The following is a 26,231-nucleotide window of genomic DNA, read 5'->3' as shown; positions in this document are numbered from 1 at the left end:
TATTATTATATCTATATATATTTCTTTTTTAAAAAATTAAATTTATTTTAGTTCCGCAAAGAATAGTAAACCAACAACAAGAAAATGCTCAAACAGGCTGATGATGATGATGATGATGATGATGATGATGATGATGATGATATTTATTTGTATCCTGCTTTCCCCCCAAACTTGGGACTCAAAAGTAGCTTACAGTTTAAAAGCGCAGTACTGTACAATTAAAACTCACAAAAATGACAATTAATGATATGATGCAGGGATAGCTGTGTTGGCCATTTAGTAAATTCAAACAAAATTCCACCAAACAGTGATAAAGGTAGCATTGTTTGGTGGGTTCATGATATGAGTTAGGATAGCTTAGGTTAACAGAAAAACACATATAAGGGATGCTTAGGAGGCAGTTCTATAAAGATAGTTATCTGGGTGGCAATGTATGGTTAAGATAAACACAAACGTTCACTGAGGGAGCCTTTCATGTGTGTCTATTTCTACCATATAAATGTCATATTTGTTTCCCTGGATGCCCTATGACTTTCTGCCCTGGAGAACCTTCAGTTATGTGTGCGCCCGATTTGAATAGATATGCTATAAGAAGTAACTGATGCCATCCAGCTGCTGTGCAAACAGAGTTGAACGTGTTCAGACTTACAAATGGGAGGGTGTTGGTTGCTGGTGGCATAGAAGTTGTTTTTAAAAAAGAAAACATGAGTTCTTGTTTTCCATTTCAGCCAGAGATTTGTTATAATTGAGAATAAAGTGAGAAAGACTACTTTCTCTGTCTAGCCTGAAATCTGTGCTTTATGTTTAGTTTAACTTGTTTACTGTTTGCTGTTACAGATTTCCGTCGTCGCTGTGTGTGGGACTAGGTCAGGTTAGTTGGAGTCTTCATAAAGGACATTTTTAACAGGGATGGGCAGTTAAAGGATGAAACAGTGATCACTTTTGCTCCTTTCACAGATGTTGGCTACGGTGATTGTCCTCTGGGTGGGAAAGGCACTCAGGGTGGTGAAGTTTCCAGACTTTGACAGAAACATACCTCGGAAGGTATAGTATTTCTTATCAACACCTCACTTTTCACCTTTACTAAACCATTGGTAGATCATCTAAGCAGAAGTATAGGCTCTCTGTTATGTGTGGCTAAAATGAGGAAGGAGCCATGGTCAAAATTGGTCTTTTGTATCTTAAGCTCGGAAGGAAGAATGCAAAGTAGCATTTGGTACTTTCAAGGATACATTGGTATAAGTACTGTTTTTCCACTCTTGACAAACCACAGCATGCATGTTTTGAAGGTGTAAAAAGTGCAGTGAGTAAATATCAAGAGATTCCAGTCTTCCCTTTTGTACACAGTTACTCTGATATAAATAAACAAAACCCTGTGTGAGGGTGCCAGATAGTTTTCATACCTAGTATTTTAATTCATTGGATAGTCTGATAATTATTGAACCTCATCTATAAATGATTTTTTGTGTTTACTGAATATTTATTTTATTTTAGCCTTTAAGGCAGAATTTAACTTTGCCTTGTGCCAATCTTTCCACATTTAGGATTTTGATCCTCAACCCAGTAAAGATTAACTCATTGCCAAGTTTCATGTTCTGTTAAATGTGTAGTGACATTAAAAAAAATACTGAGTTATGTGAAAATAATTGGGACATCAATGCTTGTTTGTGCTGGGTTAACCTTTCCCTTTCCAAAGGAACCCCCCCCCCCCTCAGTTGCTGTATGATCCAGGAGGAAGTGCTATTAGTGCTTTCCTTTCCCTATGCTGCTCATCATGATCACTCTCAGCTGTTATTTTTAAATACAGTCATGCATTTAATGTAATGCATAGTTTGGCCCTTAGAGCTATGTACCGTATTGCTAAATCTGGAAGCAGTTGCCCACTGTTAATATGACGTTATGCTGAAATCCTGTGTAGATGTATTCAGAAATTGATATTAATAAGACTTCTACATCAGCTCCAAATACAGTTGACTGGCGCATGTATCCCTGTTTATTCTGTTATTTCTGTATCTGTCGCCCCCCCGCCAGCCTTGTGCTTCCTGAGTTCTGTTTTAAGCATGACTTTGGGCATGGAAAGTAAGCTTGCCCATTCAGAGTATCATGTTAAACAGGATGCTGTTTCATAGACATATAACAATTAGTATGCCATGAGTTCCTAGTATGTTACTGCTATACACATTGAAATCCGGTCACTGGTTCCTGTGTGCCATCCGTTGTGTGCAATCCTCTTTCCATGCCCATGGTCACAGTGTTACTGTGAAAACAGAATGTCTTTGAAGTAATAGACCTATTCATGTTTGCATAAATTAAAGCAGGCTTGAGGGGAAAAAAGGAAGGCTATTTTTGCTTATTTTGTAAGCCAGGTTGCAAAACCAGGCTGATCCTGTATGCCAAAGCTAGTGGGTTACAGTTAAACCATCGTTGTGCATTTGTTAAGGCTTGCCAGGCTGTGTCCCTTGTGCAAACTGTTCCAGCTGCAAAACTGTGTAATTGTTTTGAACGGTTAGGTCTTACCTGATATCCTGTTTCCAATTTTCTAGACATTTCCACTACCTCTTCTCTATTTTGGGAACCAGATCACAGGACTGTTCAGCACAAAGAAACTGAAGTATGGATAACGCTTGTTTGTTTGTGAAGTTTTATTTTCAAGTTTTTATTAATGTGGAATTTCAGAATTTCAGCATGTCTGTATTTAAATGTGAAGGGATTTAACGTGGAACAGTCAATATCAGTGAATGCAAACTATAGCACTGTGGTTTGTGCAGTTGTGTATGTTCATAGTTGCAGCTATGTGTGGTTTTAGTTCAGCTAAAGGGAAAATATTTGATACAGCCAAAGAAAGGAAAGCAGGAGATTGGATGGATTCAGCCAGGTATGACAGATGTGAAAAATTAGGTGGCCCTCCAGATATTATTGGACTCTAATATATAGCTTTTCTTACCATTGGTTATGCTATCTTAGGGCGCTGGGAGTTGCAGTTGACATCTGGAGATAGTGATGTGAAGGCCTGGGGGTGGGAATCAAAAATTAAGAAAAAATGTGTTTTTTCTAGAGTTTTAGAGAAATTTAAATACGGTATTTTAGAATGATGAAAAAAAGATTTAAAGTAGGGTGTTCATGTATTTCATACCCATTCACTTTATTTTAAAAACTTAATGTAACAGGTAGGTAGCCATTTATGGAAGAATATGTCCTGTAAGACTATGTTATCTCACACTACTGTAATTTGTGATCTTGCTTTCCTTTTCTCAGTTCGTTTTGTGGGAATGAGTACTTTATGTCTGCTTTATAGAGGAGAACTAGATGAGATTAAATGATTTTATTTTTTATTTTTGCCTCTCCCCAAGCCATTTACACCCAGGAGAGGCCTAGGCGACTCCTTGGTGAATCCTGGTCACTTCCTGTTGTTGAAAAGACTACTGCCCCAAAACAAGGCCAAAATACTTCCAGAGGGGCATTTTGATATAAATATATATTTTAATAAATTGAGGGATACAGTGGGGTAGATTTCCAGGGTTTCTTGTGGGTCTAATGAAGCCCTCTGACCTCATATGTTGTCTAACCTGCTCTATATCAGAACATCTTAAGTCACCTGATTTAGGAGACCATTAGGGTTTTTTTCTCCACAGTATGCCAGGACGATACCATATTTGAGTACTCTAGTTACAACTGTTTATTTCTTTTCTGGAAATGTACTGGGAGCTGACAGCCATGGACTGCTGCTTTAAGCAGCAGTGCTCTATACTACTTGTCAAGATAATTACAAGAGAAGAGATGTTTCAATATGACTTGGAAAAGTTACTCAAAAAAGTTTGCTGTTAATTTTCATGGGAAACTCACCACTCAGAAGTAAAATATTAGCACATTACTGCCACTGTTGGTTTGCTTAATTCCTAAAAATTCCTCCTGTAACATTTTTGCAGCAATGTTTGCTCTAATTTTCCAATTAGAACTGACCCACTGAATAACTTGTTGAATGGTGAGTCAATACTAATCTTAATCCCATTGATTCAGTCACTTTTCTGGTTGGGACTACAGTAGGAGTGAGAATTTGAGTAGAACCATTGAATTCAAAGTATGACTTGTCTGCATCCAACCCTTTAAAAATATGTTTTTGTTTGTTTATTTGTTTCAGATTTTGCAGATCATATTAACCTGCTGACAAAATAATTTTTATAGACTATTTCCATTTCCCCTTTAAATCAGTGATATTAGTGGTTTGTTTGTCATGTAGTGACTTTAGGAAACTGTTAGAAATTTCCTAGGGAAAAAATATGGGGGGCTAAGTCTCTTAAGACAACTGAATATTTGCTTAAGCAAAAGCATCATATTAAAACCATTACAGAATTCAAGCAAAAATGAAAAGTTTTGTGTGCATTAATGAACCAACTTTAACTAGACAGTATTAAATGTTCTATTCTATTAAGCTGTTCTATTTTCATCTCAGAAGTGTTGTGCCATTGTGCTGTACTCTTGCAGGATGCATACAGCAAGAAGTGGGCAGGTACTGTACTAGCTTTAGCCACCAACTTGAGAAAATTAAATATAACATTAAGCCATAGGCCCTTGTCACTTGGGAGCCTCACACATTTCAAGGAGAAATGAGCTAAAAGCCGATTTTCTTATTCAGAAATAACTGTTCCATGCTTTATTTCCAGAAAGAAAGCTTTAAAACAGCTAACATGCAGCTAATCTCACTGCTGTTTGTAAAAACAGATTATACAGTTTTGAGAAAATCTGTTTGCTAGTCTCAGGTTTTGAGGGTTGATAGGCTTTTTTCCTTGGTACTTCTTAAAAAAAAATATGGTAATGCCTTTTTGGACCACTGTGTTTTATCTCACAAGAGTTTTAGCATTTACTACGACTATATCAAGAATAATTTTTTAAAAATTCTCTGTAAGTGTAGAGGTAGCCTAGTGCTATCCCAGTTTAGTTATCCTATGCCAAAACTTTGTCGTTGTTTTTCTTTTCCAGCCTGCCAATGTTTACAGTCCTGAGACGGTTTTCTATTCTGTTTACAATGTTTGCAGAAGGAATCTTACTCAAGTGAGTTGTGAGCAGGTACATGTGCCATGAGAGTACAGTCTGTGCTGAGACTATTGTGTCCTTTTGTTCATGCAGTTGAATGGGTTGCCTGCACACAATTGATTCAAGGCAATGTGGGACAGGCCCTTATAAAAAGTCTTTTGTAGAGCTCAGACTGCACATTTGTGTTATGTTGAACAGGAGGGCGGGGAAAAAAAACCCAATTAATTGTTGAGAACCTGCAAGAATAGTTGAGGATCTGCAAGAAATTTAAAGTTTGTGACTACAAGGGACTACTCTGCTTCCTCAAATCCTATCTCTGTGCTAGAAGAAGAACATGGAAGAGGGATGTTTCCCATATTAAGCTGAGCTTTGCTCCAAAATGTAGATGTGGCAAGAGTGGAAGAGGATTTTGCACTAAGCTTTCCATTAGGGAGCCTGCTGGAAAGCTCTGTATGATAGATGTTCTCCCTTTGGAAAGAGGAGTAGAAAGATTGCTCTGGGCTTATGAGATGGCTGCATTAATATTGCTAGATGCTTTTTGCCTCTGAAAAGGCTGCTTGCTCAAAGCTCACTGTGTGCATAAAACCCTCCATCTTTTTTTCTCTTGCATTGATGGAATCGCGAAAGGAACTTTTCATGTTGTGAACTTGCACTATTTTTTGGCTAACCAGGTGGATTTGGATAGGCATAGGTAATACTGTATAGAGACAATCGGCAACTTTGTTGTTGCTAAGTACTTTCAAGTTGATCCCAACATGACAACCCTATCACAGGGTTTGATTGGTAGGATTGAAACACAGAGGTTTTCCATTACCTTCCCTGAAGCTGCGAGTGTGTGACTGGGTCATCCAGTAGGTTTCCATGGCTGGGTCTGGTCTCCCAGAATCCTAGTCCAAATATGTAAACTACTATACCATGACAGCTCTAAATCACCACCTAGATCCATCCAAATCACCACCTAGATCCACTGACCAGCACTGGTGTATTTTGTTGTTAGCCTAGGCCCAAAGGACTCTCTGTGAAAAGGCATTATTTCAGTTCTACTGTAAATTCAAAAAGTAATCCATTATTTTTCCTCCCTTGTTTCTTGGACAACAAGGCACAAGATAAGTGTGAATAGAAAATACTTTCTTTAATACAGCTGTTCTTAAACTTGGTTGTATTACAGAGAATTATTTTTGGTATGGTAGCTTTAGCAAACCATATTACAATTTCTTATGACAGGCCTCACATAAGCTAAGGTTTCCATGTAGCAGGTTTTACACATGTGCCATTTGCCACATCTGGAGATTTTCACCACCTGCTTGCCTTGTCAACAGTGCATATGACTGAATAGGAAATAAATGAAAGATTTGGGAGTATCCCTCCCTCAAACACATTCACCTATCTATCAGTTTTGTTGACAATTGTAGAGAAAATTCAAGCTGTCCTGTTTTCTTGGCAGTTCATCATGAACCACAGATTAGCAAACTGCATGTATTCATGATGTCCAGACACCAGCTATAGTAATTATAAAGCTTTTGATTGTTGTGGATTTTTTTTAGGAAGAAATTTTCTTGGGGAATTCAGATGACAGTATTTGCAATGATAATTGGAGCCTTTGTAGCTGCAAGGTAAGGTGCAGAAATCTTTTAAAAATAGCTTGATTTTTAAAATTATATTTTTATACTAATGTGTTCTTCAAGTAGCTTGTTATAGTAGAATATCTAGTTTATGAAAGGTGAATAGAAAGTGAGGTGAAGCCTTGTGAAAATGGATTTCAGAGAGAAAATACTTGATAGGCTCAGATAATTTCCAGCATAAATTTACGCAGCTTGTGTTGCTGAATAATTACATCAGTCATCCCTTGTTTTCACAGGGGATCTGTTCTGAAACCCACCCACCCCGTGAAAATGTAAAATTGCCAATATTCAAGCCCTATTGGCTTGAATGGCGGTGCACACCCCATTTTGTCCCCCTCCATTTGCTGACCACAAACGGGCAAGGGATGTGGACTCCCAAGTCCATGAAAATGGAGGGGCGACTGTACTATGAAAATAGAAAACTCTTCTCAAGTACAGAGTTTTTCTGGACTGGACATGTTCAAGTAAGGCTAGAAAATGCTGGAGACGAAGATAAAATGCTGTACTTTTTCTGTCTCCTGAATTTTTGCCCAAATCAGTAGTTTGCCACTCTCCTTGAACCTCCTATGCAACCTAAAAATGTATTCCAGTGTGCTGGGAAACCCTTTTGAATAGCTTTTCATCCCAGAAAGGGCTACAGGAGGGGAAGAAAGCCCTAATTGTTTTAGTGTTGGATGGAACGATCCCATTGGATCCTGGCCCCGGGGAACAATGCCAAAAACTTTTTCTGACCTTAGCTTAACTAAGGAAGTCTGATGCTCATTCTGCAGCTTTTTCATTCACCAGTCGGCATTATCTATCTGTTTTCCTTCATACTACCAAAGCAGTAATTGCTTGGCTCTTTCCATTTAAGAATTATTTTTTTAATGTGGTCTATGTCATGAAGAAATTTGTTAAAGCAAAGCATATTGTTTATAATGTTAAATTATCTTTGGCAATAAAAATTAAAATAAAAAAGAATTAATTTCTATGAATCTTTGCTTCAGTCTTGCAAAACGTAAAGAATAAACCAGGGGAACTGGTCGCCCTCCAGAAAGTGATGATCTAGTATTCTCATAACCATAACCATTATTACAATGGCTGATACTGATGTATACAGGTGTCCAGAGACATCTTTGTTGCTTTACCTTAGATTTTCCTGATCTCTCTGTATACCTCATTAACCACTTCTTCTCTGGCACTAATGATTGTGTTAAGAAGAAGCAAATCCCACAGTTTAGGTAATCTTATCCTTGCCTTTTCCCCGCAAATGCCCCCCCCCCCAAATCCTCGAGATCATTGCTGATATAAATTATAGAACTTACATTATGTATATTGTGCCCCAAAGACTAGACACAGGTGGGTCTTCGACTATACAGCATCTTCTTAGAATTAAGTATTCAAATATCCACCCCAGTGGAGAATTCTGCAGAAGATCTTTGTTTAGTGTCTGTGAATGTTCTACATTTATATTCTTTTCTTTTCACCCTAGTTCTGATTTGGCATTTGATCTAGAAGGTTACATTTTTATCTTGATCAATGATGTCTTGACAGCTGCAAACGGCGCCTATGTAAAGCAGAAACTAGATTCAAAGGTATGCTTATCTTTCTACTTAATCTTAAAAGCAGCCTTCCAGTTTATTGGTTAACAGAGTGTGAATAAGTCAGTAACTGTTTTCTGGAAAACAAATATTCATTCCTTAATAATATGACTGCCCAGTTTTATATCTTGTGAATAAAATCTCTCACTTCCTTATTTTATTCAGTTTCTCTCTTTTCATTTGCTGTAGTGGAAGCTTCTGTAGTGCTGTATATATACAGATATACTCTAGTTAACAAAGTCTCTAGCAGTCAAACTTATTTTTACAAAGTATTTTTTTGCCCACCCAGCCCCCTTTTTCCTTCTTGTCCTCGGTCCAGTTGGAAGTTTTTTTTAGCAGCATCAGCATTGAGAAATTGTAAATTTCCTGGTATTCCTATCCCAGCAATATCCTTACCTTAATTTTTATTTCATAAAACATTCAATGGCAAAAAAATTTTCTTTAGTGTTTTCCTTTTCAGTTGTCTGTTGATTTGATCTTTTGTGGTATGTAAATCAGTCAAAGTACTGGTGTGCAAAAAAGACAAGGGGAACAAATGGGCTGTAGAATCATGGTGGGGATGGAGCGTTACAGATCATGGTGGAGGGAGAGAAGCAATGGCAAGAAGGAACTTTCATATTTGGACCCTGCTCAACTTTTGTGAGCTTTGCTGGGACTTGGCTGGCAGATTGGATCTGCATTGCTGCTTCTGCCTTCTTTCATTGGATAGGCCAAGAAAAGAGGTAACAGAAGTAACAATGTGTGTGTGTGTCTGTCTGTGTTTGGTGACTTGAAATTATGTGGCAAAAGCTTGTCTCTGGGGGAGGATAGGGAGGTGTATCAGGGGTCGATTCTTGGAAAAAATCCTTCGCCTCTCTCAGATTGAAAGTTCTTCCTCACTAGAGAGAAAAGTAGGAAGCCAGCTGCGTCCCTCTCCTCCCCAACAAAGAAGGATTAAGAGTCCTTCCTCGCCACCCTGGTGAAGAAAGATTGAGAGTCCTTCCTTGCCTTCCTTTTCTGCAAGACTGGCTTGGGCAAGAGGCTTCTTGGTTGCTGCTTAGCCAGCCGCTTGGTCACTGCTCCTAAAGTGACCAGGTGTAAAGGGAGCAGCTTGTTGAGTGGCAACTGAGAAGTCTCTCACCAAGACTGGCCTTAGCAATAACCAAGCAGCTGGCTGAACAGTGAACAAGAAGCCTCTTATTTGTGTTGGGCTTTGCTGTAAGGCCAGCATCAGTGAAAGGGTGCCCAATCACTACTTGGCTGGCTGCTCATTTTTTGATGCTGTTGGCCAGCTGGCTATTGCACTAACAGTTGCCCTAATATCAAAAAACAGACATGAAGGGGGAATGTTGTCACTCGTGAGAAAAGGAGGTGGTAGCCCAAAAAAGTTTGAGGACCACTGGGTCAAGACATTCATTAATTAAATGATAGATTAATTTTAAATAAGTCTTTGGATCAGTATTAATACAATAATGGCTGCCTACTAACTGTGATTAATAAACCTAGAGCAAGCCTTTGAAATGTGTGCTCTCTCCTCCTTAATCACAATTAATCCATGGTTCTGTGTCAGTTCAAACTATTATTTAGGCTAAGCCTACAGGCTCCAGACCCTGATCTTGGGAAAGAGGCAGCTTCTTTAAAGGAGGAGATTGTGGGGAAAGGATATGCATCCACTGGTCTAGTTTCTGATATATTAAGTGTGTTTAGCAGAGAGAGTATGTTGAAACTGTGTACATAATTTTCCTCTTAAAATGTATTTCTGTCTGTGGTTAAGTACGGTGACAAACAGAAGAACAAATTCTTTGATAGTTACTTCAGTTAACAATTTTTGTTTATTCTTTTTTAAAAAATACAAATGTCTGTAAGAAATGTTAAAACATATGATTAATGTAGTGTATGGTTTAATGCTTTTTAACTTTTGTACTCCATTTTGTTTTAGATGTTCTGTTTTAATTTATATTGTAAGCTGTTTTGAGATCCATTTGGGAGAAAAGCAGGCTGCACATCAAATGAATGAATGAATTGCAAAACTCATTTCCTGCCATTTGCACTGGGGAAAACATGTAGCTACCATAGTCCATGAGCCTAAGGCAGAAGTTCCATGGTATTTGGCAAGGTTGAGTGTTGAGATCTTGTTTTGTATGGTTCTGTCTCTAAGGCTTTATTCTCCTGATAATATAAACCACTATCTTCTTTCCTCATTGATAGGAGCTGGGAAAATATGGTCTCCTGTATTACAATGCACTATTCATGATTCTTCCAACCTTGGCCATTGCCTATTTTACAGGAGATGTGCAAAAGGTGAGTCTGACATTTATTCTAGAAGGGAAGTGGAAAAATCAAAGCTGTTTCTGAATGCCCATCGATCAGTACATTATTTTTAAATGCACTTTTGAACTGTAGAATACTGCTGGATTATGAAATGTTTTTATGCCTGAAATCAAATTGATTGGTTTAGATCAAGGGCAAAGTGCAGTTTGTGTGCTGCATGTGGCCTACAGGGCCATTTTTGTAGCTCCCAGGGCCCCTCAGTGAATTATATATGGCTTCAGAATGCCCCCAAACACTCTTTAGGGCAGCAGTTCCCAACCTTTGTTGGGCCGCGCCCCCCTTGTGGCTGGAGGTCCCACCTGGCAGCCCCCCTGATTATTTGGGAGGCTAGGAAGGGTCGGGACTTCCGGCTGCCTACAAGTCCCAGAGGCCTTTGCAGCTTCCCAGCCTCCTAACCAATCAGGGAGGCCACTGGCCGGAAGAAGAGGTAGGACTTCTGGCCACAAAGACCACTTGAACCTCCTCCTCCTCCTCCTCCTCCTCCAGTGCCAGCCTCTGGACTGCCACTGCTTCCTCCTCTTCCTCACCCCTTTTCCTCCAGCACCGGCCAGGCCTCCTCTGGTCTGCCATTGCTGCCACCGCCATCGTACAGTGCTTTCCTGCTGCCACCACAATAACAGTAGTGGCGGCGGCGGTGGCGGCGGCCACTGCGGTGGGGAGGAGGAGGAGGAGGTGGTAGCAGCAGCCGCAGCCCTGCACAATGACAGAAATGGCCACGAGGAGGAGGAGGAGGACGCAGCAGCAGCCCTAGCCCCATGCGATAATGGCGGCATCACTGGTGGCAACTGCATGAAGGAAGAGGAGGGGAGGCAGCAGCTTGGTGATGACGGCGGCAGCCACATACAGGAGGAGGAGGAGGCGGTGGCAGCAGGCCAGAGGAGGTCTGGCTGCTTGGAGGAGGAGGAGAGGTGAGTCCCAACCTGGCAACCCCCGAGAAAGAGTCGATCAACTCCTGAAGGGGTCATGACCCCCAGATTGGAAAACCCTGCTTTAGGGGGTTTGGGATGCTTTTCCATTCTGTTTGGAAACTTCCTGCCCCAAGATCAAATTTAAAAACTGCAATTTTTTTGCAGCTTTAAAAATAAGTTTGCCCCAAATGCCTTCTTGGGGGCATTTTGACTATATTTTAAGCCCACCCCTGGGTCAGTTAAGGCCAAAAGGAGGCGCTTTTTGAAACACAAAATGATTAAAAAGTGATTTCTGCTCACTTCCTATTACTTAAAAACAGCTTTTTCTATGCATAAAATGTCCCAGGAAGACACAAACACATTGTGAAAATGCCCCTGTTGTTCCCTACAGGGCATTTGAAGAGGGAAATTGTTTCTTTTTTGCAAGAGCTGGTGCTGGGGGAGAGGGGGGGAACTGCAGTCCTCCACATTCTGGGGTTGGGAGGGAATGGTCTAAATAATCAGCCTCATCAGTCCCAGGATTCACTCACCACATCATCTTGCCCAAGAAGGAAATGTTTATAATGTTTTAATAGTCATCACAATCCTCAGGATCCAGAAAGGCTCTCTTTAATAGTTGCCTTTCAACCAACTCCTTCAAGGGGGCTGGGGCTATTCCCCCCCCCCCCCCCCCCCCCCCCCCCCCCCCCCTTCCTCCTTTCCCCCCCCCCCCCCCCCCCCCGGGGGGGGGCGGCGCTCCCCCCCCCCCCCCCCCCCGCCTTATGAGGAGGCATTTATTGCCTCTTGGACCTAACTTGTCAATCCACTTTATACTAAAAGTTTTAAGGCAAGGGTCAAGTAGCCTTGTGGGATGCCAATGCCTTCTAGACACTGTCTCTGTTTTTGGGCTGTATTTGCAAAGCAATGCCTATGATAAAATTCTGAAGAGAAGAGCATGTCTATCACATCTAGCTTGAGGCACATGCAAACACATTTATTCTTGACACGCTCCGCAAAAATAATTAGCATACCTCCAAGGATTTCTTCATATCCCTTCTAGGCCACGTTGAGCAAGCTCTGACCTGTATGAAATATTATGCATGAAAAACTATATGTAACCGCAGTATTGATAGCACCAAGATATGAGTACCCATCATGATGAAGTACATACCCTAAAAACAGCTGGCATACAAACACTCCAAAAAAGTTTCATAAGTAGACTTAATTTTTTAATAACAAGATACAATATATGTTGACTGATAGAAATTGTCTTGCAAAAAAGAGGAACAAATTCCTGCTGCTGCTTTGTTAAAATGCTTTTGATGCTACATGGAGCTTAATTATGTTGTGTTGAAAGGTTAGAATTTGTATTTTGGGGTAAGGATAATTTATATGTAAATGAACAGTTTAATACAAGAGAGGATAATAAACATATAAAATATGCAGTGGCCTAGCTATAACAAGATTGGCATTAAGAATTATAGTTCCATGTGTTTAAGATCCAAAACACACTGCAGAAATAATCCAGTTTGAGACCATTTTAACTGTCCTGATTAAAGGCTAGGGAATTCTGGGAACTTTAGTTTTGTGAGACATTTAACCTCTGTCAGAGAGCTCTGGTGCCACAATAAACTACAATTCCCAGGATTCACTAGCACTGAGCCAGGGCAGTTAAAATGGTCTCAAACTGGATTATATCTGCAGTGTGTTTTGGACCGAAGATTTAAGAATCTTTTGTTGAGAGAGAAAAATAATATCTTGGTATTCATGTAGTAGTAGAGAGGAGTGAGGAGAGTGTGTTCATTTAGAAATGAAAATGAAAAACAGAATACCAACACTGTACTAGATTCTGGAGTTTGTATTCAGTGTCTGTTTGCATATGTTATGCTACTAGTTTTTTGAACAAACTTTCTTTTTCTCCTCTGGCAGTGCAAGTGAACAAAGACTGCTCTGTTGGTGATTCAAAATTCACAGGGCTGGGAAGTCCCTGGTTTAGTACTAATGCTCTTTAAGAATGTACCTCTCTCTTCCCACTCATTATGTTAATTTGCCTTGGTATTGACAAGACTGTACAAGATACAAGGCATAAGGAGAGATTAGCTCTCAATTCCTCACCAAACTAGAAATCCTAGGATTCCATAGGATGCAGCCATGGCAGTTCAAGTAGAATCATAGTACTACAGTTGTGTAATGTGAAAGAGTTTCTTGTTAGGCCAGATGGGAGTTACAGTGCAGCAGAATGCAGAGAGCCACAGTTGCCCAGCCTTGATGTATTGGATTAATGTTGTTCTAGGACTGCCTGGCTTTCTATCCTCACCAGGCCTTGTATGAGACATTGTTTCTCAGTTATTATGCAGACAATAATCAGGAGAGGACCATGCATGATATCTGAGTTCTTGGACAAAAGGCAGGATATAAATGAAACAAAGCAACAAACCAAATTTGTTCTTGTTTTCAGGCAATGGAATACAAAGGCTGGGCAGATACCCTCTTTCTTATACAGTTTACACTCTCCTGTGTAATGGGGTAAGGATGCTTTCATTGAGGAATGGGAATCGCATGGCTCACCAGATGTTTTTGGACTGCAACTTTTCATATTCCTTACTTTTGGCTGTGCTCGCTGAGGCTGCTGGGACTTGCAGTTCAACAGCAACTGGCAGGAGGCAAAATTCACTCCCCTGCTTTAATATGTCTGTTCTTGATTTTTCTCCTGAGAAACACAAGCATTTTGTTATTGGGAACCTGTGTGTTCTTAGTATGTGCATCTCCTCTATATTATTAAACAAGGCAGGTCTGACACATTGGCAAAAAGGAGATAAAACCTACACTTATGCCTGTCCCAAGGCCTGAATGCCTTGAACATTGAAACTGCAATTTTAACACAAAATAGTAGTAGCAAAATTTAATTATATCAGGGGAGATTGTCTTGATTCCTGCATGTTTTGTGTTTTACTAGAATCCTTGTGGTCAGTCAATGTATATTGGATTTATAAAGCAAGAATATGGACTTTTTTGCTTCATCTCCTCTGTGTTAAGTGATCCTCAGCATGTACTTTTGAACTACCTTGCTGATCTAGATCCACTCAGTGAAATGCTCTTAAAAAGAACTTCAGAGTTCAGCAGGCATCAGATGGCATGTCAGATACTGGCTAGTCGTCTGTCTTTTGCTCATCCTGTGAACTATATTAAATATATTGTCTAATTTTTATCTTTCTTTGTAGGTTTATTCTTATGTATTCAACAGTACTTTGTACTCAGTATAACTCTGCCCTTACAACTACAATAGTTGGCTGTATTAAGGTAAGCCCTTCAAATCCATATTGTTGAGAAATAATTGTAATAATAACCTATATTACAGCTAGATGCAATTTTATATCTACAATTATATTATTTTTTTGGTTTTTCAAAGGCAAACAAACAAACAAACAAGTGGTTGTAATGTGGCAATAGCATGAAACATTCATACTTGGGCTTGCATTTTTTGGTACACATCACATCAGTTGCAGCATAATGCAAAAGATGTTCTGTGAAATATCTAATTGCCTTCAATCAGATACAGTATATGGAAGAGCTTAGTACCCTAAATTGAGGCCATGTGTGTACACAAGAGAAAAGTGACATCTTCAAATGCATTCATTCATTTCAGGGTCAAGACATTTATGAGACATTTTAGCACTGATTTGATACGAATATTTCTAGCAATTTATTTTTCATGATTACTACTAAGCCTTTGGGTGGAAGTCCTAGTTGAACACAGAGATAACACCTGCATTTTTTTCCCTTTCCCCCCAGAATATATTAATAACCTACATAGGGATGTTCTTTGGTGGAGATTATATTTTCACATGGACAAACTTTGTAGGATTAAATATCAGGTAAGTGCTATAAAATATGTACCTTTTTATTATGGGCAATTTATTTGTGATTCAGATTTTAATGTTTGTTTACAGTTTTTAATATATTTTAAATTGTAATGCATCATTAATTTAACTTTTAAAATTATTTAATTATTTTTTAAATGTTATATTTATGCATTTTATGCTTTTGTATTTTTTCATTATATTGTTTTGAATTTCCTGTGTACTGCCTTGAGTTTTTATATTATTAGAAGTTTGTTAGAGAGTTGATTGATAGATGTTTATTGTCAGAAAAAAGCAAACAATCTTGTTCTCACTCACCTAGATGTAACCCACGTTGGATTGAGCAGACATATCTTCTGAGCAGACTTGTATACAATTGCATTCTGAAACATGTTCAAATGTGTGTGCACATGTGTATAAACATACACAGAGGTATTTTTAGAACTGGGGTTAGGTGAGAAAGATAAAATGAAACAAACAAAAAATGCAACCAGAAACTGTAAGAGAGACACATTATTTTTATACACTGATGTGCTGTGATGGTGCAAGGCACTCCTGCCTTTCTCTTTAAGTCCTGTTCATGAGTTTCCCAGAATGCTTGTAGGCTGGGAGTAGGGATGCTAAGGCACATGTAAATCCTGCTCCTATCATTCTGAAGCACCTAGAACTGAGTTAGATAGTAAAGTATTGAGTGTGAACATCAGAGGAAGGCTCTGTGTCCGCATTGAGCTGAATATAGTAGCAAAGGTCCCATGGGTTGGAAGACTAGTAAGGAAGAGTCCTTGCTCATAAGGACATTGTAGTCATGTTCATGTTCAGCCAAATGCCAGATACTCATTCTCAGAGGTCTTACATTCAGGTGCTTGAAAATGTTGATGATATGGGCTTTTGTACCACCTACAGCCCCTGGTCTCCTGTATTAGCCCTGTGTGCTTCTATTATATATGGATTTAAGATGGGGAGGTCCTCATTTTTTGCTGCTTTCAGAGTAGGCAGCAAGGTCGTCACATTTTGCTATCACTTAATGGTACTAAAAATAATATGCTATCATCCACATAAAACCAGTTTGGCCTTCTTGGAGCATTTTGCTATACAATGTCCTTTTGACTTCTCTGTTGACCAAATTTGACTGGTTAGTAGATTTATGTGTCAGTCCTAAATTTGTTCCTAAATTTGTTCCTATAGATTTCCTTGTTTTTAAAAAGAATCTACTCCTAATATATAGTCAATGTCATATTTATACTTACACACACATGTGTGCATTTATGTATCTCCATCCATTCAGAAAGGGAATCAGCAGACAATTTTTAAATCTGACACTGAGCTGTTTGTTATTTTTTCTGTTAGAAATGCAACTGATTCAATAGATTTCTTGTTTATATATCTATTTAATAAGCAGTGTTTCTGAATAGAATTGAAATTGAGGAGCTTGTACTCATTGCAAGAGGCAAATTAAAAATGGTGTAACAACATTCAAGATTAAATCTAGGAAGAGAGAGAGAGAGAGAGAGCTATTAACCCATGGTTTGCTGTAAAGTTGCTGTTTCCATGTAATCCAACTCAACTGTTGCATTAACTCTGTAATGAAACCATTTACAAATACACTGAGTATTCACCAATAATTTGTGTATTTATATACAAGACCTGGCATTTTCTGGCCTAGTATCCAATAAAAGCTAAAACGGGGACCAGCTGTACTAAGCTAGATTATGTAGTATAACTTCAGGAAGATTCAGAATATGTATTTTAATCTAAAAATGATGTCTTGCAGTATTGCTGGAAGCCTGGTATATTCTTACATCACCTTTACAGAAGAACAGAACAAGCAGTCTGAAGCTAGCATCAAGATGGACATTAAAGGGAAAAGTGCGGTATGACAAAGGAGTTACTTACTGAAAGCAACTGTTCCTTTGCAGCTGTGATTGCTGACAAATCAGTAGAATATTGAGTATCTGTGAATGGAATTGTATGAATCCTTTGCATTTGCACAATCTGACAATTGCTGCCTTTCAGAAGCAATGAGATAATTTAAAATGTACAGGTGGGTAGTTAATGCTAAGCCTCAAGAAATAATTTTTTTAAAAAAAATAATCTTGCACTATCTGTGCAAAAATTACTTCTAATGCCACAGTATTAATCATCTCAACTATAGCCAGTGCACTGCTAGCTGGAGTTGGATCCTGCAAGAAAATGTGTCCTAAATATTTCAGAATCAATTTGAGGGTGCTGAGCAAACATGGCTTTCATTTACCAAGAAGACCAGCCTTAACTGCCTTTCCCACAAAAGTTAGTTAAAACTGATACTGGTGAATGGCATTCAGACTAATTCTTATCCTATGGGGATATGAATCATATTGCACAGCCTGTAACAAGGGACAAAGGGAGAATGGCTTATCCCGTCTGCCACTGAAGTCACCATGAGAGCAATCTGAACCAGTTTCTGGCCATTCCAGTCTATAGTTTGGAATATGTGTCCTATTTGAAATCAGTCAATTAATTTCCCTCCCTGCAAACAGTTAAGCACTTGATTGGCATTAACTTTGGGGATATTTAGATGTGTGCCTTGTCAGAAATCATTGTTTTTAGGCCTCCGTAGGTCAACAGCAAGCATTGTTTAAAACAGTGGTTTGAGCAATGTTTGTCCCAGAGAAATAAGAAAATTCAAGTACAGTGCTGAAATGCTCTATGACCTTGGTCATGGATTTCCCCTCACCTCTTTTGTGTAGCTTTCACCAGGAAAAAGATACAGCCTGAAACAGATAAATGAGCCTCCTTCCCATGACCGTAGTGCTCAGCATAGGGACCAGCTATGCAAGAGGCACATGTTGAAGAGGAGTTTGTACATTGGTGATTCCATACACAAACAACTCACATGCCAGATTAATGCCCTTCCTCCAAAAAAAAAAAACCATCCTTTTCTTGCTATTTCCACCAGTCTATCATTTTGGCTCTCTGGTGAGAGGCAAGAATAAATCAACTGACAGAGAAAGATCAAAAGACAAGAAAACTTAATCAGGAAAGAGAGAAGCCATGACAACTTCAAGCCATTGGTCATATATAGGTTTCAGTTCTAAATCAACAGCTATAGGCCAAACTACAGGAGGACTAACTCCTGTTGTGTATCACTTTTTTCATGCATGAATCCAAGATTGTCTCTAGCTATTCATCAATAAGGTGAGAGTGCTAGTCCTGCAAATGCTCGAGTTACTTTCCTAATAAAGCTGGCTAAAGCCACAAATAGGCATATCCAGAAAGTGCCGAAAATCCAGTGGTTAAAAGAAAAGGACAATGAAGTAGTTATGGTTAGATTAGTACTGGTTTATGTACAAAGTGTTCTTGCATCAGCAGCTTCTACAATGCTGATAGGAAGGATTGTCTTATTGCCAGAAAGGTCCTTTGGAAGCAGATATGGGAGGCAGAGCAACCAAGGAGAGGGAGATACAAGTAAAGTTCTGCTTGTATTCGGTGGCATCTTGCCCACAATGTTCTGGCTCACGGCTGGACTGAAGTCTTAGCAAAGCTCTGCTACATCTGATTTGTCTAGAAGGCTTCACGCTGATAAAGGTTGCCTTCCAAGGTTCGAAATGAACCTGAGAAACTGACTTATGAACAAAATAGGACCAAAGAACATCTTCCACTGAATCCAGTACTGTATGATGAAACTGTTCTCAAAAGCTCAGACCAGTTTTCTATTAAACTGGCATTGCTGATGATTTCTATCAGTTACCATGCACATTTTAAAAATGCCTTATTTCTTGGGGGATTGTAAAGCACAATAATTGTGTGATGAATTTTTTTCTGAAGAAATAAAATAAAAAGAGGGGACCTACAGCACTGCAGCCTTCAGGACCAAATTTTAAAACCTAGTGATTTTGTACTCATACGTGTTGCCAGATATGAAGGGATTTCTTCCCTAATCTGTGAAAAAATAAATCATTAAGAGGCTGAGATAGTGAAGAATTCCCTATCTAAGGCAGACACTGCTTTGTCTTCATGATTTGGACTCACTAGACTAAGAATCCAGAACAAATAGAAATTGATTTTCTTTTGCTAAAATTACACTAAGAGGCTGGAGAAAATTCAGATGTAAGATACTAGTACCATTCAGCTTATAAATGTTATTTGTAATTTATATAGCATTGCTTTGTCTGCTTGCTAATGTCCCTTGCTCCCAGTATCCACCAAACACCTGATAGTTTTAAAAGAAGTATTTTGCTTAAAGATGTAAAATTCCTGGAAAGTTTCAGTTCATGCTGGGGGGGGGGTGTTTTTCCCATTTTTTTGGGGGGGGGACACAAATTTTGGGGAAATTGGGGGAAAATGTTAATATTAGCATTACAGGTTAGATAAAAGACATGTATGCATAGTGCTGTGTCTAACAATGGAACTGTTCAAGCAGAAAGGACATTCTGCTGCTGAAATGCTCTGTTATGAAAGGAAGGTCTGAAGCTGCACAATGCATATGAAAATAATATGGGTGTAAGAACAGAAGTGTGTATTGGGGAAACTGGAAACTAAAGGATGACATTTTTGTCAAGACTTTGCATCGATTGCAATTAAAAATAGAGATTTTGCTTTTTTCTGCTTCAAAACTGCAGAACAAAAAAATGGGAATGTATAAGTACTGCAATACATGGGATAACCAAACTGAAGTGGATAGGAATGGAGCATTTTCAATCAGATAATTACATAGAGTTTTACTATGGAAATAACAATATAAAATTAAACTGAGTTGAGTTAATAGTGGGACATAATGTAGCAAAAGCAGTCAAGGGATATAATGCAACATTTGGTCAAATAAATCAAAAAGACTCCATGGGAAATGTGTCAGTATAACAATAATTGAAATTTATGGTCCAATTACAGAGGCGGAAGATGAAGAAATCAGTAGCTTCTTTTGTGGCACCCAGGGAAAAATAAGTCATACACCAAAACAAGAAACTGGTAGTTGACTTGAATTCAAAAATGGGAAACAGAGTAGAACCAATGGTTGGAAAAATTGGCCTAGAATCAAGAAATTAAACATAATAGCAACGTAGTGAATTTTGTAAAATCAACATGTTCGTTCATTGCAAACAAATTCTTTAGACCACCAAACAGACAACAAACAGTGGACAGCACTGGAAATGCAAGATAGTAATCAAATAGATATTATAAATGAAGCAAAAGATGAAGAAGCCCCATTCTCACTACACAGGCAAATCCAAGAGTGGACTATGGCAAGAGCACGAATTAATATCAAAGTTAACAATAAGGGTAAAGAAGGACATTAAATCCATCATCATGCTAAAATATAATCTAAAGAATGTCCCTGAAGACTTTTAACAACATAAAAAGCCAGATTTACACTACTAAGCCTAAATGACTGGGACCCAGAAGGACCATGGACCAACCCCAGGAACATTATCAGGGAAGAATGCAGAAAAAATCTTATCTGTAATCAAAGAGAAAGAAAGGCCTCACTGGATGGCTGATGTAACTGTTCATACAGTTAAGGACAGGCAAGAAGCAAAAGTAAAAAGTGACAGAATAAGTGTCAGAATCCTGAAGCAGCTGTTCAGGGACTTGTGCCCAGGGACAAAGAGAGCTCTTATAATCAGTAAAAACAAATAGAAGAAAACAATGGTAAAATAGAACAAGAAATATGATAGGCCAAAACAAATTATGCATAATGTATTTGTGTATAATGTATTCAGTTTATTCAGTGAATTATTAAAAATTGATTAGACTTTTCTACACTTTTACTTTATTTTTGTTTTAAATGAAGCTGCATAGACCCCAGGAACCTTTTGCCAATTTATTGAGCGAGAAAAAATAAAACTATATTATTTTGCCTTCTTTAGTTTTCCATGGTGTTAAGCAGTGATAACATGCTCGTTCCCATAAAAAGAAATGAGGACAGGAAACCAAGACCAGGAGTTCCAGTGATCTGGTGCTGTACGTAGTGTTGCATAAAAGTCAATTACATAGTTTTTAGAAATAATTTGGATTAGTAAATATCTGAACAGGGAGCTAGCATGTTGTAGTGGTGTGAGTGTTGGATGATGACTGGAGTCCAGAGTTCGAATCCTTGCTTGGCCATGGAAACCCATTGGGTGACTTTGGCCTATTCACACTTTCTCAGCCTCAGAAGAAGGCAAAGGTAAATCCCCTCTTAACAAATTTTGCCAAGAAAACCTGTGATAGGGTTGTCATAAATGAGAAATGACTTGAAAGCACACAACAACAACTATCTGAATATCTTGTCTTAAACATTTAATATACACAATCTGTTTTTGGTGGCTGTTTTGTTGTTGTTGTTGTTATTGTTGTTACAATTTTTCCAATTTTGTGCCAGAAATAAAGGCATTAGAAAAAAATAGGGGAAAGACCATGTGTTTTTCCCCCCTTATTTTTTTCAGTATTTTTTCTAGGTCCTCACATCTCTAGTTTTGTTATTAACACTAGTAGGAGTGGAAGAAAATCTCAGATCTTAACAAATTTTACAACAATAGTTGTCAGTGTCTCGTCACCTTCCCAGAAGAATTTGGTGAAGTAATTATGTTGGGTTTTTTTAAAATGACATTGGAGGACACAGGTAGGAACATCTTCGATACTGATATCAAGAAGCCCACATGTTTTATATTGAAACAGTGAAAATTTCAAACAGTTGTTACTCCAGAAACAGAATAAAACTAGAGCTTCCAGTTAGTGAGGCATCAATATTTATTCCAGCTTGATATCCAGAGAGATCACAAAGTATTTTATGAGTCCTGGGAAGAGATGTTACATGAGCTCATCTTAAGACCTCATTCAGCATGTGTGTGTGTGGGCGCCTTTAAGTAGTCTGTCAACTTATGGCTTTCATAGGGTTTTCTTACACATTCAGAAGTGGTTTTGCCAGTTCCTTCCTCTGAAATAAAACTGTATAGCTCCTGGTATTTGTTGGTGGTCTCCTATTGACGTTGTAAACAGGGCTGTCCTTAGCTTCTTTAGTGCTTAAATCAGACTGGAGCACATGCCTTTAGGGTATTTAAACCACTTGTTATTCACCATGTGTAACTTAAATCCAAATATTGTTTCTTTAATTGTCTGTTGCTTGTCTAACTGCGCTCTCATAAAAGCAGGGATGATAGTGGGCAGTCTTGTTTGTTTTGGCCAAATGAATGCAAGCTGAAGCTGTGGATATGTGGTAGAATAACAACTCACTGCATAAATGCTACCAGTAATTTCATTGAGCATAAGAAAAAATGCAACACGATAACAGAAAATTACAATGTAACCCGCCAAACACTCCCCTTGCATCAAGGGAAAGTGTCTTTATTAACAAGAAAATTAACTGCCAAACCTATCTGATATTTTTTGGCTGAGTGATCCTACTATTTGTATGTTAAAATAAGCAGTAGTATTTGAATTAGGACACTAAATGCACCTAACATTAAGACACTGAATATACCGAACATTCTCTGGACTGCATACCGGGTTTATTTAGTGTTATATAGTCCACAGATCTTAACCCCAGCTCCTAAAAAGGTACCTTGAATCATGTAGGAATTGGTGATGAAACTAACCTGATTGAAGTTGCAAGGTTAAACTTGCTTTTGTAGTCACAGGAGAGGCAAATTGTTTATCCATTGGCTCTATCTGATACTTGATGATCATCTATTTCTTTAGTCCTTGATATGCACTAGCTGGTTCACAATAGACAAGAAACTGGTCTTTATTTAAACCAGTTTGGAGGGTTAATCTCACGTAACATCCCATGCTGTGGGAGGAAATAAATTAAAGATGGAAGTTTGGAATTGACAATGCTTATTTTATTAGTGAATGTGGAAAGGGTTTTGCACTTGCCTTTCTGCTCCAAATCTATGCCCTTAAGCGGCTTTTCCATAAAAAGTATTTATGTGTACGGTGTAGCTAAGTTAAGCCTTTGATTGGTTTGTGGCTTAAGATCCTGTCTAGTGCAAGAAGACAGCTGCTAATGCAAGGGATGCTTATGAGTTGTTGTTGTGTGGCTTTGTTCCTCACTTCTGGTGACCCTGAGGCAAACCTGTCTTGGGGTTTTCTTGGCAAGATTTGCTGGGGGGGGGGGGTTGACCTGAGAGTATGATTTGCCCAAGATCACCCAGCGAGTTTTCATGGCTGAGTAGAGATTTGAACTCTAGTCACCAGAATCATAGTCCAGTGCTCAAACCACACCATGCTAGCTCTTTGCTTACTGGTAGAGCTGCCTCTCTACTGACAATAATACCTTTCTGCCCCTAGTCAGTCCCAAATTGTGCACCAGAAATCTGAATTATGTGACCTGCATAATGTATAGCTGTCTTGCAGTTTTAACGATTTTACATATAGTAGTGTGGTTTCATTTATTGGAGGCGGTCAAGGAACTAAATGAGGGACTACAATCTCACACTTGGCTGCAAATCTTAGCTCAGCCATACTCTTTCTTGAGAGTCTACATATATCCCTCTGGTACTTTTGAGCATATCTTCACAAGCATTAAGGGCTAAAAACATGATATGTAAACAGTTTCTAGAAGCTCCATCCATTCTTCTAGTCTTAAGGTTGTTTTCTGTCCTCCCTTTGGAATCGTTGTATGTTCAGTCCTTTGTAAATTGTTTTCAGTCAGTAAAATTGATGGTGTGATAAAACCCATAATTATTTACTAACGTTTGATCTTTATCACCCATTGATTTTTTTTATTTATTTTTTTACCATCTGGCAGTCCATCTTTAACAATACAGATTGAATCTCCCTTACCTGGAATTCCAGAATTCAAAATTGTCCACATAGGTGGCTGAGACTATGGCGGGATACAAACCGCCGCCGGTAGGTCCGCGGGGGAGCCGAAGCCTTCAGACGGCCCGACTCCCGCGCGGACCAAAAAAGAAGCTCCAAAATGGAGCTTCTTTTTCCGTCGCGTTTGCGACGTAGCGAGGCGCCAGGGGCGCACTCGCTACGTCACAAGGGACGCGACGCGTACGGACGCTCAGCGTCAAATACGCAAAGATGGCGCCGGCCATGTAGAAGGGCCGGCGCCATCTTGTACGGACGGAGTCCGTACTAGGCCCAGGGGCGTCTAAAAGAGACACCCCTTTTTTAAAATGGGACGTCCTCAGGACGTCCCAAATGGCAATATAGAAAGCCCCATAGAAAGCCCCAGTGACATCTTTGCTTTCTAATGGTTCAGTGTACACATGCTTTGTTTCATGCACAAAGATATTAAAATACTGTGCATAAAATTACCTTCAGGCCATGTGTGTAAGGTTTGTATGGAAGATAAATTAATTTAATGTTTAGCCTTGGATCCCAACTCCAAGGTATCTCATTATGCGTATGGAAATATTTCAAAATCTGAAAAACTCTAAAACCCAAATCACTTCTTGTCCCAAGTATTTCAGGTAAGGGGCACTCAGTCTGTACTGTGAACATGAAAATTCCTTTTCTGGAACAACAAGAAAAAGCTGCTAGCTTTTAAAATGAGTGTTAAAAAGGAGATAAATGAGTCTGAACTGCAAGGGAATTGCTTAACAATAAGCCAGTATTTGTACAGTATTTGGGTTTTGCTTTGGCTTATGCTATAGATGCTGTGTAAGAAAGAGTAAGGTCGCAAGTTCATACAGGCTACACACTATTGCTGTGAATCTACTTACAGTATTTGCATCTTTGTGTTTGTACCTCTCTGAAAGATTATTTTTTGAATGAAAAAAATGCAGTTCAGAAACTAGCTCTTCTCACTTTAAGGTGGCCCTCTCTCTTAGGTTCAGGGATGTTTTTTGGAACAGTGTTTCATGAGAGATGTCTTAAAATCCAAAGCCATTAAAACCCATGGCTAGAAGTGTGTTTTGCATACTTTGGATCCCAGATACCCAGTAGAGAGAGAATAGGTTTCAAGTGCCACATTCCCATCCATTAATCTCTTTCCCTGAAGAGGTTTGGTCTTTGATTTGATGCATTCTTCATACCTAGTTAGAAAAAGATTTTTGCAGAAGCATTCTGAACAGGAAGGGACCGGGTTCAGTCCCTGACATCTCTAATGAAAAGCATTTTGGGCAGGAGCAGCAAGATAAACCTCTGCTCACAACTGTAAAGACTTGATATAGATGGGAAAGTGATACGACAGTTTATGTATAGGGTGCAAGAGTATATAGAAGTGTACACAAAGTAGGCTGTTAAGATTGTAAGAGCTGTCTGTCTTTCATTCTGATGTGTACCAAGGCCATAATCCTTTTAGGCTGCATCCACACTAGAAATAATCCAATTTGACACCACTTTTAACTGTCCTGGTTCAGTGCAGTGGAACCCTAGGATTTGTAGTTTGTTGTGGCACCAGAGCTTTCTGACAGAGAAGGCTAAATATCTACAGAACTACAATTCCTAGAATTCCATAGCATTGAGTCATGACAGTTAAATTTATATTAAATTGGATTATTACTGCAGTGCGGATACAACCGTAGTGACATATACTTATGCTATACCAGCAGAAGTACTTTCTCAGTGGAACTTAACTTTTAAGCAGATAAGCTTAGGATGGTGCTGTACATAACTTACTGTTTTGGGTTCTCATCATGTAATACATCTTCAAAATAGAATTGTTCTTTTTGAATGTATACATTTTGTCCTGTGACTAATTATGTTTATGCTATGAAATGTGGACTTGTCTTCCACTCTAAAATTAGGTGCATGAACAGATTAAGGAACAGTGTGTACTTTATCCTTAAAAATAGTATCTGTAGAGTAACTGTTACTTCTAGTAAATCTAGCCTTTACAGCAAATTCCTGGCTAACAAACAACTATTTGGTTTAGTTCCCCAGGTACTATTAAAAGGGCCTTCATTTGTGGGGAAAATAGGAAGACCCCTTTAAGATTTCATGTTTTAACCCTTCCATGGTAGCATAAAAGTTAGTGCCTAGTTTTAAAGGTAACTCCAGCTCCCATTTTCATTGCTTGCTGAATGGTCA

At 38.8% G+C, this 26,231-nt stretch overlaps 1 protein-coding gene across 4 annotated transcripts in view; it reads left to right on the top strand.

Moving 5' to 3' along the window:
* The window catches only part of SLC35D1 (solute carrier family 35 member D1), a 45,394-nt gene that overhangs the window by 2,061 nt on the left and 17,102 nt on the right, over positions 1-26,231 (top strand). Inside the window, exons 2-13 of one of the 4 annotated variants that reach the window (XR_006103774.1) lie at positions 838-871; positions 958-1,044; positions 2,544-2,611; positions 4,978-5,049; positions 6,576-6,644; positions 8,125-8,227; positions 10,421-10,513; positions 13,889-13,956; positions 14,652-14,730; positions 15,223-15,305; positions 17,062-17,331; positions 20,157-21,023. Coding sequence is in view for 3 of the 4 variants with exons in the window: in XM_042465946.1 (XP_042321880.1) it covers positions 838-871; positions 958-1,044; positions 2,544-2,611; positions 4,978-5,049; positions 6,576-6,644; positions 8,125-8,227; positions 10,421-10,513; positions 13,889-13,956; positions 14,652-14,730; positions 15,223-15,305; positions 17,062-17,161; positions 20,157-20,210 (910 nt within the window). In the remaining variant the exon portion in view is untranslated. Of the gene's footprint in view, positions 1-837; positions 872-957; positions 1,045-2,543; positions 2,612-4,977; positions 5,050-6,575; positions 6,645-8,124; positions 8,228-10,420; positions 10,514-13,888; positions 13,957-14,651; positions 14,731-15,222; positions 15,306-17,061; positions 21,024-26,231 lie in introns of those variants that run through there. The other 3 variants (XM_042465946.1, XM_042465947.1, XM_042465948.1) reach the window with 3 other exon arrangements.

Source organism: Sceloporus undulatus, chromosome 4 (genome assembly GCF_019175285.1).
Source record: "Sceloporus undulatus isolate JIND9_A2432 ecotype Alabama chromosome 4, SceUnd_v1.1, whole genome shotgun sequence".
Classification (NCBI taxonomy): domain Eukaryota; kingdom Metazoa; phylum Chordata; class Lepidosauria; order Squamata; family Phrynosomatidae; genus Sceloporus; species Sceloporus undulatus.
This window is presented reverse-complemented; position numbering and strand designations above follow the sequence as displayed.